This window comes from Myxine glutinosa, chromosome 8, assembly GCF_964187855.1.
Source record: "Myxine glutinosa chromosome 8, kmMyxGlut1.1, whole genome shotgun sequence".
NCBI lineage: Eukaryota > Metazoa > Chordata > Myxini > Myxiniformes > Myxinidae > Myxine > Myxine glutinosa.
The window spans coordinates 143270752-143284440 of NC_136268.1; the positions used below are offsets into that span (position 1 = coordinate 143270752).

Sequence of the window (13689 nt, forward strand, 5' to 3'; positions counted from 1 at the left end):
GGAATAACCCAAATTGAGAGAGCTCTAGACCGTTTCTTCCTGATTGCACCTGACTTGTCTAATCTAGTAGAGGAGTTTCAAAGAGAATATGGCATGGAAGGTGCTGATACCAGAGACCAACACCACGAGATCACAGGGGGAAAGTCCACCCGAGTAATGAGAAATTCCGCTAGATTGACAGAGGTATTTGTTGTTCATGGAGACCCATTCATAACCGATGAGAGTGACCTGTGTAACCTTCTTACCAAGAAAGTAATTGATGAAAAGGTAACAAAGGACATAGTAGACCGCGATGCCATCGGATAACAGTTGTTCCAGACATTTGTCAAAGAACGCCTTACAGAAGGAAAACTTTCAGTGTGGGATCCAATGAAGAGAAAGAACATAGGCACTTTCAAAAGTGCCAACACAATGAAGAAAGTGAAAGCAGGTGACAAACTCATTAAAGTCAAAGAAGAACGAGGACTCCTACAGAGGTTTATAGTAGCATCAAGAAGCCGTCCAGACCTTGATCTAAAGGACTGTATTGGGAAGTATGAATTTGGAATTGTTCCATGTGCCCTTTTCGCTTCGGATGGGTCACTTCTCCTAGCATATGACAAGGCTCCTAGCATCCTTCATCATCTTGAAGCGCTAGTTACCAAGGAGCAACCTAGCCCAACAGAAGCCACAAGCGATCCAGCTAATGCCATACCGAGTGTTTCTGGCGACCAAGTATTGAGTGAAAACTCCCAAACTGAAGTACCACCCCAAGCCGAGGCGCCTGAAGTACAAGAAGCGCAGCCTGAGCAAGAAGCTTCAACTGACATGTCCGACATGTCTGAGAAATTTAAAGTTGTAGTCATAGATGGCATGGCCCTCGTTAACTCCATCTCCAAGACAGACAAAATGAAAACATGCAGTGATTTTGCCATGTCATTTCTTGAAAAGCTTATCAGGATTGCAGCTAACTACGACGAAGACTGGTATTTGACAGATACGTCGAAAGTTCTCTGAAAGAGCAAATGAGAAAAAAGAGAACAAAGGGAAACTCGACCTACTATCACATCCAAGATAGTACACTGATCCAGAATATTTCCTTGAAGGACTTCCTTTCAAGTGTCAAAACCAAGGCAGAACTTGTAGAGTATTTAACTGCAAAGACTCTGGATCACAGCAACAGCTCTGCCAACAAATTGAAGAAGTTCATGGTAACCTTCGGCACTGAGACAAAAGGCAATGTAAGTGTGCCTGATGAATTGGTACAACACTGTCATGAAGAAGCGGATACGTTACTCTTGCTCCATGCCCTAACAGTTAACGGCGATGTAGAACTTGTAATAGACTCTCCAGATACCGATTTTATTTTATTTTTATTTTTATTTTTTTTGTATACTGAATCGAGGCTCGTGAAAGAGCTAACATTTACTTCACAAACAAATCGACCAGACAAACAACTACACAAAAAGAGGGAGCGGAAGACAAGATGGGGAGAAAAGGGGAAGCACACAAACACAACATCCGAGAGCAGGGAGATGTGTGGAAGGGAGAGGGCCCGGGGGGAGGAGGCATGGGAAGGGGGGGGGGGGGGGAGGGAGAAGTATAAAGCACAAGGACACCAAGGACTTCCAGGACAGAAGTTGGTATTTCAAAAAGGGGAATTGGGGTGAAATTAGCGGGGGTAGAAAAGATCAAGGTTTTGGATGGGGGAAGATAAGAGATGGTGGTGAACAGCTGTTTTAAAGACTTGGAGGGTGGAGTGGGATTGAAGAGAGTGAGGGAGTTTGTTCCAGAGGCGGGAGAAAAGAGGAATGAAGGAGTGAAGGTGAGCAGAGAGTCTTGATTTTGGCAGTTTAACCAAAAGAGGGTTGCAGGCAGATCTTGTGCAACCTGTAGGAATATTTGCGGGACAGAGCCCAGAGAGAGCTGGGGGGGGCAAGGCCAGAGAGGAGTCGGTAGAAGACGGAAAGACCACCAACCTGCCTGCGGTGAGTGAGTGAGAGGCCCTTGGAGTTAGCTTCATCGCGGGAGATTCCAATGATTCTGAATGCTTTGGTTTCAACAGCGCGAAGGCGAGCTAGGTGTGAGGCAGGAGCACCAGCCCAGAGGGGAGAGCAGTATTCCATTGAGCTGCGGATGAAAGCCTTGTATGTGGTGAGGAGCTCAGGTGTGCCAAGGAAGGACTTCGCACGACGGAGGATGCCCAGTCGGCGACTGGCTTTGGAGGCCAGATTTGAAATGTGGTGTTTCCAGGAAAGATCATGGCAGATAGTGAGACCCAAAAGCTTGAGTGACAGAACTTCTGGGAGAGGATTATTCAGAAAGTGGATGGGAGGGTTGTCCAGTCGGTCTTTTCGGAGGGACATCGTAAGAGTGTGAGATTTGTCAGGATTGAAAGACATGTTCCACTTGTTTGCCCAGTCTGTGATTTTGTCAAGGTCTGCAGAGAGTGAGGAGGCTGCAGACTGCCGATCTGAGGGATGAAGAATGGAGTGACAGAGAGTAGAGTCGTCAGCAAAGAGATAGTGAGGATTTTCAAGAGAGTCAGAGAGATCATTGATGAAGAGCAGAAAAAGCACAGGGCCCAGAACACTGCCTTGGGGAACTCCAGCCTGAACAGGAAGAGGAGATGAGAGAAACCCATTCAGGGCCACACGTTGACTATGACTAGAGAGGAAGTCCGCCAGCCATGCGTGGAGATTTCCATGGATACCAAAAGAGGAGAGTTTGGTGAGCAGAGCGGGGTGCCAGACTGTATCGAAGGCACGTGATATGTCAAGGGAGACTGCTCTAATTTCCTGTTTGGCATTGAGGACCTCCATCCATTGTTGAGAAAGCAGAAGCAGCATGTCCAGAGTGGAGTGTCCAGGTCTGAAACCAAATTGATGATCAGAGATCAAGCCATTGGAGAAGAGGAAAGATTTCATATCTGAAGCAATGATGGATTCCATGACCTTGCTGATAATTGGGAGAAGGCTGATTGGTCTGTAGTTGCTGGGATCTGTTTTTGCACCTTTTTTGTGCAAAGCGGTGATGTTGGCAGATTTCCAAGCAGATGGAAGATGACCTTGAGCAAAAGAGAGGGTGAAGAGAACAGAGAGAGGGAGTGAAAGAGCGGAAGAACATGATTTTAGGACCCGTGGGCTGATGCCGTCAGGTCCAGTTGCAGAATCAGAGTCGAGGGTTGACAGACACTTTTCCACCTTGTCAGGAGGAAAGGACACAGAGTCCAGGAGCAGCTGGGTACGACTGGGTACGGTGGGTACAGAGAGGGATGGGTTTGGGACACAAGATTTAGAGGCAAACACAGAGTTGAGGCATTCAGCTTTTTCACGTGCGGAGTCAGCCGTGTGGCCATTTAAGGTGAGGGAGGGGATGGAGGGGGAACAAACACCAGAAACAGATTTTACCAGACGCCACCAGGATTTGGAAGAGGGAGACAGATAAGAGAGTTCGGTCCTGAGGACGGAGAGATATTGTTTCCTGGCTCTCCTGAGGGTGGACACACACTTGTTTCGGGCTTTGTGAAAGGAAATGAGATTTCCTTCCGTTGGATTTGCTTTCCAGGAGACGAAAGCAAGTTGTTTCTGGGCAACAGCCTCACCACAAGATTCCGTGTACCATGGACGGGAGGAAGGGTATGACAACTGAAGACGAGAAGGGATAAAACTGTGCATGAGAGAGAGCAATTTACTTTGGAAGAATTCCCAGGATGAGTTGATGTCAGAGGCAGTAGAGATGGGAGACCAGTCCAGATGATTGATGGCTGCTTGAAGACCGTGCCAGTTGGCCTGAGTGAAATGCCAGACTCGTCGACGCTGAGGAGCGTCGACGTCAACGTCGACGCACACTCGCCGATGTCCTCTTGCTGATGATCCACATGTATCCACAGCTACCTGCTGAGACATATTTCCTTACCGGAAAAGGAAAACTGAATAGGAAAATTGCAGTCAAACCTATCTTTGAAAAGTTAGGAGTTAACCGCGCCTCAGCTATTCTCGGGTTTCATTCTTTCATAGGATCAGATATGTGTGGCAGGTTCGCCGGCAGGACAAAGGACTGGTGTATGAAGGTGTTCATGTCCTGCGATGATATGATACTGGATTCACTTGCTTCACTTGGCAAATCTGCTGCTACACCCTCTCCAAACGCAATTGACCAACTGGAAAGGTTCGTTTGCTTGTTGTACAGATCCAAAACACACACCAAAGTAAATGCACTACGATGGTTCTTGTACTCAAATCGACAGGCCGAGGGAGAGAGTCTGCCTCCAACCTCTGGATCATTGACACCACACATTCTGCGAGCACATTATTTGCAATGATATGGATGCAGGCATGCGAAAGTCAACCGTCCCTTCCTTCTCCCACTGACTACGGATGGAAGTCAGAGGAAAATAGATTTCTTCCGGTGATGTGTTTGAACCCTCCAGCACCAGAGGCCGTGACTAAGCTGGTAAAATGTGGCTGCAAATCAGGATGCAAAGGAAACTCCTGTAGTTGCCGCAGCAATAAACTCCCATGCACAGAGGTCTGTAGCTGTTTGAACTACGGCTGTAGCAACAATGAACAATCAGCTCAGAACATTGTGGGAGATGAACACGAGGACTTGTAAGGTAAAACGGATGATTGTGAGACAGGAATATTTAAATATGGTCAAACAGGAAATTACATTACGCTATCATTGTTATAGCAATAGCAATGTGGACCTTTGTGTAAAACAGTGGTAGCCATATTGGATTTTCTCACTATTTCTCACTATGGCTGGCATCCACCGATTTCAACGAATCAGTAACATGTTTCCCCAACGGCCTAGCATTACTTATGTGGGCATTACCACCAAAATTGACCTATTTCATCATTCACAATTTGTGTTATCAAGAACATTAAGTTTTTGTACTGTGGTTATTTAAGAAGTGGCGGCCATCTTGGATTTTTCCACCATTTTGAATTTGACTGCCATATTGAAATTAATTGTTTTTGAACTCCTTGGTATTGAAATTATGGGTATTATCATTAATTTGGACCTCATACTGTGTTCAGAATACCAATTTTAATGGAATTTATATATTTTGGCGGTCATCTTGGATTTGACACCCTTAATCCGTTTTAAAAAATTAACAACCTATTTTTTCGAACATGTGACACCCCAAAGACAAGGAATCAAGTGGAATTTTGCTTTTAACAAAAAAAAAACACGACAGCCATTTTTAAGACATAGCAGCCTACACTAAAATGGAAAGGCAAAATATCAGAAATTGAAGGCTTTTTTTTTTTAAACGATTCATATAAACATCCATTGAATCATATCACACGCAAATCATCAAAATTTAAACAGTACATGGCGCCCATTTTGAAAAAAGATTGAATTCTGCAAAACGGAAGCGGCTGCTACATGTCTTTCTCAGTCGCACGTTTATGTGTGAAGAGTGCGCGCCGAATCTGCAACACGGAAGCGGCCGCTACACCTGTTTCTCAGTCGCTTTGCACACGCTGCCATGTTACTTTGGAGCCGCACGTTTATATAGGAAGAGTTCGTCAGGAGTCGATCTACTCTCTCCTGGTACGTAGAATAAACAGTATTTGTAGAATTTCAACAAAAGCCAACATCACTGTTCATCGGTAAATATTCTTCCATCGTGTTTGGAAAAACTGGAAAATTGTAAAATTGGAAAACTTGGAAAAAATTGTAAAAACAATATTGCCTATTTTACTCCCAGGGTTTTTTTTTGTTTTTGTTTTTTTTGTATACTGAATCGAGGCTCGTGAAAGAGCTAACATTGACTTCACAAACAAATCAACCAGACAAACAAAATATATAACAAGAGGGAGCGGAAGACAAGATGGGGAGAGAAGGGGAAGCACACAAACACAACATTTGAGAGCAGGGAGATGTGTGGAAGGGAGAGGGCTTGGGGGGAGGAGGCGTGGGAAGGGGGGGGGGGGGAGAACTATAAAACACAAGGACACCAAGGACTTCCAGGACAGAAGTTGGTATTTCAAAAAAGTGGAATTGGGGTGAAATTAGCGGGGGTAGAAAAGATCAAGGTTTTGGATGGGGGAAGATAAGAGATGGTGGTGAACAGCTGTTTTAAAGCTTTGGTGAGGCAGAAGGGTTCCCAGGAATACCCGCCAAAAATATCGTTGCGATCGGTTGAGCCGTTTTTACGGCACCTTCGAACGGACGGACAGACATTTGGTGAATTATAGTAAGATGAAACCTAAAAGCCCATACAGGTGTAACCATGATTAATTTAAGTGGCAGGATTTGGCTCCACCCAACCTCAAGGAAATGGGATCAGACAGACACACATCACAGATCACAGAAAGACGAAATAATCAGAATGCCTGAAATAAAAATTTTAAAATCATACATGAAAATCGGATGACGAAACATGTCATCAATAAAAAATAAAACATGTATTTGATAATATAAAGAATAGGCGCTTTTGTGCAAATCTCACCATGACATGTTCCTGGTTATTCTTCTCATCTTTACTCTTGCCTTTCTTCTGATGAGCCGCGAGGGCTCGGCCATAGCGAGCTTTCAATGTTTCTCGAATTGCACAATGCTCATCATCGTCATATTCTTGATCAGCTGGGTACCAAAAAAAGTACAGACACACCCTTGTAACAAATACACCCAGCACCCCCCAAAAATTGTACTTCGCTTTGATAATACCTTGGATGACATCAAAACTAAATGACAAAAAAAGAAAAAAAGTTTGCCCAATGCGAAAATCTTCAGTGGGTGGTCCACAATTTTTTATTTCTTTTTGAAATGTCATGTTCTCACCGTCCAGAACTGTTCCAATACCTAAAGAAACACTGCTGGTGAAATAAAAAATGAAATTGAATAATATTTATGGGTAGCTCATGGTCATCAAAGTTTCCCCATATGGTCTTACACTAACGTCTTACATTACCATGGACACTGAAACAGTTTCTGATTGCCGCATACTTTTACAGGAATTTTAAGTTGAGTTATGAATACCCTGCAATGCAGTTATGAATACCCTGAATACCCCGGTAATGTAAGACATTGTTGGGAGTACCGCACTATTAATTTGCAATTGGTCACTGGCTTTGACACTAATATAAATTTTTATTGCGGACCTTGGTATCAAAAAGCTCCATAAAATCGAACAGTCTGAAATGGAGCACCTTGCCGCCTTTGAGCATTCAAATTGCATCAGATGCGGCAATAAATGCGAATTGTTGCTCCCAGCTTGCCGGCTCGATGACAGAAGATGCCTTTTGCATTTTTGCCGCCCCCATCCCTATCCCGTTTTGAATCCTGGGCAGGCATGGGCAACTTGTGAGTCCATCTAATGAAAGACCACTGGTTGGGCTTCGCACTAAGGAAGGTCTCTCAAGATAGGAACCACTGTATTTCAAATCACGTCATAGCAATGACGTTATGCAAAGAAAAAATTGTTATGCCTACGGCGACTGCCATTATGTTTTCGGGTTGTCCGTCCGTCCGTCCATTCGTACGGGCGAAACCTCGTTTTTCTCAGCAACCATATGTCCGAAACTTTCAGGGTAGGAGTGACACCCATGCACAATGTTTTTATGATAAATGTGACGTCATAGGTCACGTGGTATGGCAGCCATCTTGGATTAAACGCAAATAATTCAAAAATTATTTCTCGGAAACCGCTGAATGGAAAAATTCGAAACTTGGCACATTGTCAAGTACTCCCAATGGGGAACAAAAGCCTGATAATAATGACATCATAGGCGAAGTGGTATACCAGCCACAAATGTTTTAATCGAATTCCTTATCCTAAAAATCGGAAATTGCATGCACATGATCTATGACCCATTTGTATCGAAATATTAAATGTATGACATCATAGGTAACATGGTTTGGCAGCCATATTGGACTGAAGGAAAATATTAAATAATTATATCTCTGAAACCGCTCACCCTATCGATGCGAAATTTTACAAATACAATCTAACAGCACTTTTGTTTTCTTTTTTTTTTGTATACAAGATCGAGGCTCGTGAAAGAGCTAACATTAATCACACAAAAAGACAAACCGACACACAAAACACAAAAAACAAGGGGAGCGGCAGACAAGATGGGGAGAGAGGGGGAAGGACACAAAAGAGAGGGGGAAGAGGGGGAAGGACACAAACACAACATTTGAGAGCAGGGACATCGGGAGGACTTGGGGGGAGGTGGGAGAGGAATAAAACATATGAACACTGCAAGGACTCTGGGGTGAATTACCGGGGGTAGAAAAGATCAAGGTTTTCGATGGGGGAAGATAAGAGATGGTGGTGAACAGCTGTTTTAAAGACCTGGAGGGAGGAGTGGGATTGAAGGGAGTGGGGGAGTTTGTTCCAGAGGCGGGAGAAAAGGGGAATGAAAGAGTGAAGGTGAGCAGAGAGCCTAGACTTTGGCAGTTTAACCATAAGAGGGTTGCAGGCAGATCTTGTGCGACCTGAAGGAATATTTGGGGGACAGAGCACAGAGAGAGCTGGGGGAGCAAGGCCGGAGAGGAGTCGGTAGAAGACAGAAAGACCACCAACCTGCCTGCGGTGAGTGAGTGAAAGGCCCTCGGTGTTGACTACATCGCAGGAGATTCCAATGATTCTGAAAGCATTGGCCTCAACAGCGTGAAGCCGAGCAAGGTGTGAGGCAGGAGCACCAGCCCAGAGGGGGGAACAGTATTCCATTGAGCTGCGGATGAAAGCCTTGTATGTGGTGAGGAGCTCAGGTGTGCCAAGGAAGGACTTCGCACGACGGAGGATGCCCAGTCGGCGACTGGCTTTGGAGGCCAGCTTGGAAATGTGGTTTTCCCAAGAAAGATCATGGCAGATAGTGAGACCCAAAAGCTTGAGAGACAGAACTTCTTGGAGAGAATTGTTGAGAAAGTAGATGGGAGGGTTGTCCAGTCGGTCCTTTCGGAGAGACATTGTAAGAGTGTGAGATTTGTCAGGATTGAAAGACATGTTCCACTTGTTTGACCAGTCTGTGATTTTGTCCAGGTCTGCAGAGAGTGAGGAGGCTGCAGACTGCCGATCTGAGGGATGAGGAATGGAGCGACAGAGAGTAGAGTCGTCAGCAATGAGATAGAGAGGATTTTCAAGAGAGTCAGAGAGATCATTGATGAAGACCAGAAAAAGCACAGGGCCCAGAACACTACCTTGGGGAACTCCAGCCTGAACAGGAAGAGGAGATGAGAGAAACCCATTCAGGGCCACACGTTGACTACGACCAGAGAGGAAGTCCGCCAGCCATGCGTGGAGATTTCCATGGATACCAAAGGAGGAGAGTTTGGTGAGCAGAGCAGGGTGCCAGACCGTATCGAAGGCACGTGAAATGTCAAGGGAGACAGCTCTAATTTCCTGTTTGGCGTTGAGGACCTCCATCCATTGTTGAGAAAGCAGAAGCAGCATGTCCAGAGTAGAGTGACCAGGTCTGAAACCAAATTGATGATCAGAGATCAAGCCATTGGAGAAGAGGAAAGATTTAATATCTGAAGCAATGATGGATTCCATGACTTTGCTGATAATTGGGAGAAGGCTGATTGGTCTGTAGTTGCTGGGATCTGTTTTTGCACCTTTTTTGTGCAAACCGGTGATGTTGGCTGATTTCCAAGCAGATGGCAGATGACCTTGAGCAAAAGAGAGGGTGAAGAGAACAGAAAGAGGGAGTGAAAGAGCAGAAGAACATGATTTTAGGACCCGTGGGCTGATGCCGTCAGGACCAGTTGCAGAATCAGAGTCGAGGGTTGACAGAAACTTTTCCACCTTGTCAGGAGGAAAGGACACAGAGTCCAGGAGCAGCTGGGTACGACTGGGTACGGTGGGTACAGAGAGGGATGGGTTTGGGACACAAGATTTAGAGGCAAACACAGAGTTGAGGCATTCAGCTTTTTCACGTGCGGAGTCAGCCGTTAAGCCGTTTGAGGTGAGGGAGGGGATGGAGGGGGAACAAACACCAGAAACAGATTTGACCAGACGCCACCAGGATTTGGAAGAGGGAGACAGATAAGAGAGTTCGGTCTTGAGAATGGTGAGATATTGTTTCCTGGCTCTCCTGAGGGTGGACACACACTTGTTTCGGGCTTTGTGAAAGGAAATGAGATTTCCTTCCGTTGGATTTGCTTTCCAGGAGACGAAGGCAAGTTGTTTCAGGGCAACAGCCTCACCACAAGATTCCGTGTACCATGGACGGGAGGAAGGGTATGACAACTGAAGACGAGATGGTATAAATCTGTGCATGAGAGAGAGCAATTTACTTTGAAAGAATTCCCAGGATGAGTTGATGTCAGAGGCGGTAGAGATGGGAGACCAGTCCAGATGATTGATGGCTGCTTGAAGACCGTGCCAGTTGGCCTGAGTGAAATGCCAGACTCGTCGACGCTGAGGAGGCTCTCTGAGAATGGTCAGAGAGATGTCCACTTTGACAAGCACATGATCAGATGAGCCGATTGGAGCAGAAGAAGAGCAGCAGACATTTTCAGGGAAGTTTGTCATAACCAAATCCAGAAGAGAAGATGCTCCGTTGACTGAGATCCGGGTCGGGAAATTGACAGATTGTGTCAGTCCCAGTGAATACAACAGTGGGAATACAGTCCCACTGTTGCATATAGTTTGAAAATGATGATGTCATAGGTCACGTGGTTTGGCAGCCATCTTGGATAGAAAAACGAACCATATCCGATCAACACGAGACTTCACAAACGTGATCCCCTAACCATACATATGCAGATTGATGGCATCTACCCGTTGTGGGACTATGCGGAGGCATATTGGCAACACAGTCGCATTGTTCTAGTTGTATGAACTGCCAACCTGCAACTTTTCCGGATTGTGATGCACGACTGGGAAATATATGGAAAACAACCACAAAGTCAACTTGAAATGGTGATCGAAGAAAACACTTGGAGAACATTTGGAAATTCATTCACCTTAAACACAGCTATGAGGGAAGCACAAAATGACTGGGCCTTCACCTTGTAAGTCACCTTGTCTTGAAATATTCGCCATTACATGAGATATGCATAATTTCCCGTGAATGCGTTGAACTTCCTCTGGCTGATGGTACACTCTTCAGCAAGTCTCCAGGGTAAAATGCTCCTGATATCTTCCAAGGCCGCAGCTACCTGGGCAAAGAAAAAATAAATCCTTTCATAAAACAATGCACATTTACAAATTTTGGTCGAATACAATGGCTCATGGCTGGCAGGGTTGGCGCGAGGTACGCACACTCGCCTCTAGGATTTATACCATGTTTGAATCATGGCCCAGCTATAAACTGCCATCCCGGAGTTTCAGAGGAAAGGTGATTCATCAATGTGTGTGCCATCCGTCAGATGGATGTTAAACGGGTGTCCCATCTGCCAGCATTAGTTGGTGGACATTAAAGATCCCATGGTGTCCTTCGTGAAGAGTAAGTGAGCTATCACCGGCACCCTGGCCAAATTCCAAATTCCTGCCATAACCTACAGGGGGAACAGCATCAGCAGCACAGTCATGCGCCCAGCAATGATACAAACCAACAGCCACAGGCTATGCTAACAACTAGGGTTACGGTTAGGGTTAGGGTTGTTAGGGTTAGGGTTGTTAGGGTTAGGGTTGTTAGGGTATTTCCTTCTCAATCGACCAGTCTCTTAGTCTCTGCCAGAGTCATTGACCTTAAAGCATCGGTGATGGGTAGCCAATGTATCTCTCTCTCCTGCAGGAGTAAGGCTCCAAAACCATTCTTGCTGGCATCTGTCGACACCTTGGTTGGCCCTTGTGGATCATAGCACTGCAGTCCAGTCACCTGGGTTAATAGTACAGTTCTGGTTTAAGGTCAGGTCAGTCTTTTGGGACTGCCACTGGTAACATGTAACCCAGTGCTACTTGCCGCATGGTCAGGTTGTCGGGGACTAAATCAACACCTCTCACTGGCTTTGGTAGTGGGGAGAGTGACTGTGTAACCCTGCCAGGACTAAAAACAACACCTGTCAAATGGCGGATGATGTCCCTTTGGGAGCCAACAGCCATCTAGTACAGAGATTGTGTCTTCTAAAAAACACCCAATGGGGGTAGGAAAATTAATTTTTCTGCCTGGCCTAGTTACCCCCCTCCTGCACAGTGGTCATGCGAAGAGTTTTCCTCGTTTCTGGACCAGGCGAAGGTTTTGCCAGTTTTTCCTCTTCTTATTTTTCCTTCTAGCCCTTCACATATAGTACCTTTCAGCCTTATTTAGGGATAACTTTAAAAAAAAAAAAATCTTAAATAGTTGTTTAATATCCTGCCACTCTTTAGCATGCCCAATGCCCATGGTTCCACTGCTAATCTGCATTTTGTTCCACCAATAAATAAGGCTGACAGGTAAGGCATGAACCTACTGACGTATGTCACCAGCCTGAGCGCTCTTTGCAATTCATCACTGTCAGAGGGTGTAGGCATCCTGGTGATCACCTCACCTTGCTGGATCAGGCTGCACTCCCTGCACCGTTATACAATCTCCAAGGTACATAAGCTCAGTCTGCCTGAAACAACACTTATCCAGGTTGAAGGCGAAGTCCCACCTCGACTAAGAGATCATGTATTGCCTCCAACCATGCATCAGGTTCCTCAGCTGTGTCCCCACGTAATCAAATCATCCATGTACACTCGATAACCTGGCAAGTCTGCCAGTATTTCTGGAATTTTCGAAGAGAATTTTCTGGAAATTTCTAAGTTTCTTATGAAACACTTCTGGTGTGGACGAGATACCCATAGGCATGCCAAAATAATAATATTGCCCACATGGAGTATTGAAGGTTGTCGATTTGGATGAGCACACATCTAATTTGATTTGATGGACCAATGCTGCTGCATCCTGATAACTGGTTTTGTGCCTCCTCGCAGTTGGACAGAGTGCATACCCGGTAGGTATTCTCTTCCAGTAAACAGCGATGGGTGAATCTGTTGCACCTGCTCCTTGAGTGCAGTTGGTCTTGATTGTGAGCACAAGGTCTCTGTTGCTACTGTGTACACCCGTTTCACAAGACCCAGTCTGAGACCATCTTGGCGCCTGAGTAGTGCAAACTTGCTATCAGGACCGACGTCCACATTGGTAGTGAATACGTGCCTCTTCCACTCGAGCTGCATGCAGCATACACCTAGATTAGGTATGGATTTGCTGTTTTATGCTTTCAGAGTCACTGGGCTCCGTCTCAGACATGGCTTGGGCTGCAGACGCTGATAGTCCCTATTACATATAATAGTTGTGTTAGTTCCAGTATTGAGCTTGAAGCATTCCTGGCATCTGTTTATCACTAATGGAATGATCCGGTCACTTTATCCTTCCGAGTGGGTTGCAGCTGTCAGAGCTGGTGCTGATGGTACTGTCCCAATGAATAGATCTGTGTCATTGCAATATGACTCCTGTTCGACCACATAGGTTGTTCCATTTTTCTTCACTCTCCTCTTTGAGCGGCACTGTGCCTAAAATGATTTGACTTGTTATAGGTACGACAAAGTTACAGGCTTTGTGACAATACACAGCATGTACCTGTGCAGGTGCTGACTAGAGGACATAGTTTGAAGCTGGGTTTTACGAGCCTCTGCTGAGTGACAAATATCCAGAGTCCTCTGTTGGCTTAGGTTCTCTACCCTCAAGAGTCTCTCCTTCACTCGTACATCTGCCACACAAACACGATCCTATCTCTGAGATTCTTCTCTCTCTTGTCACTCATCCTCACAATTGTACAGCT

The 13689-nt window shown here is 45.5% G+C and overlaps 1 protein-coding gene across 11 annotated transcripts in view; it reads right to left on the minus strand.

The window, feature by feature from the left end:
- AHI1 (Abelson helper integration site 1) overlaps nucleotides 1-13689 on the minus strand; it is a 136155-nt gene that overhangs the window by 105277 nt on the left and 17189 nt on the right. For 10 of the 11 annotated variants that reach the window (XR_013624415.1, XR_013624414.1, XR_013624413.1 and 7 more), the window contains exons 2-3: nucleotides 10954-11103; nucleotides 6443-6576 (exon numbers count right to left, since the gene is read on the minus strand). Coding sequence is in view for 8 of the 11 variants with exons in the window: in XM_078783789.1 (XP_078639915.1) it covers nucleotides 6443-6576; nucleotides 10954-10987 (168 nt within the window). In the remaining 3 variants the exon portion in view is untranslated. The remainder of the gene's footprint in view (nucleotides 1-6442; nucleotides 6577-10953; nucleotides 11104-13689) is intronic. The other variant, XM_078783788.1, reaches the window with a different exon arrangement.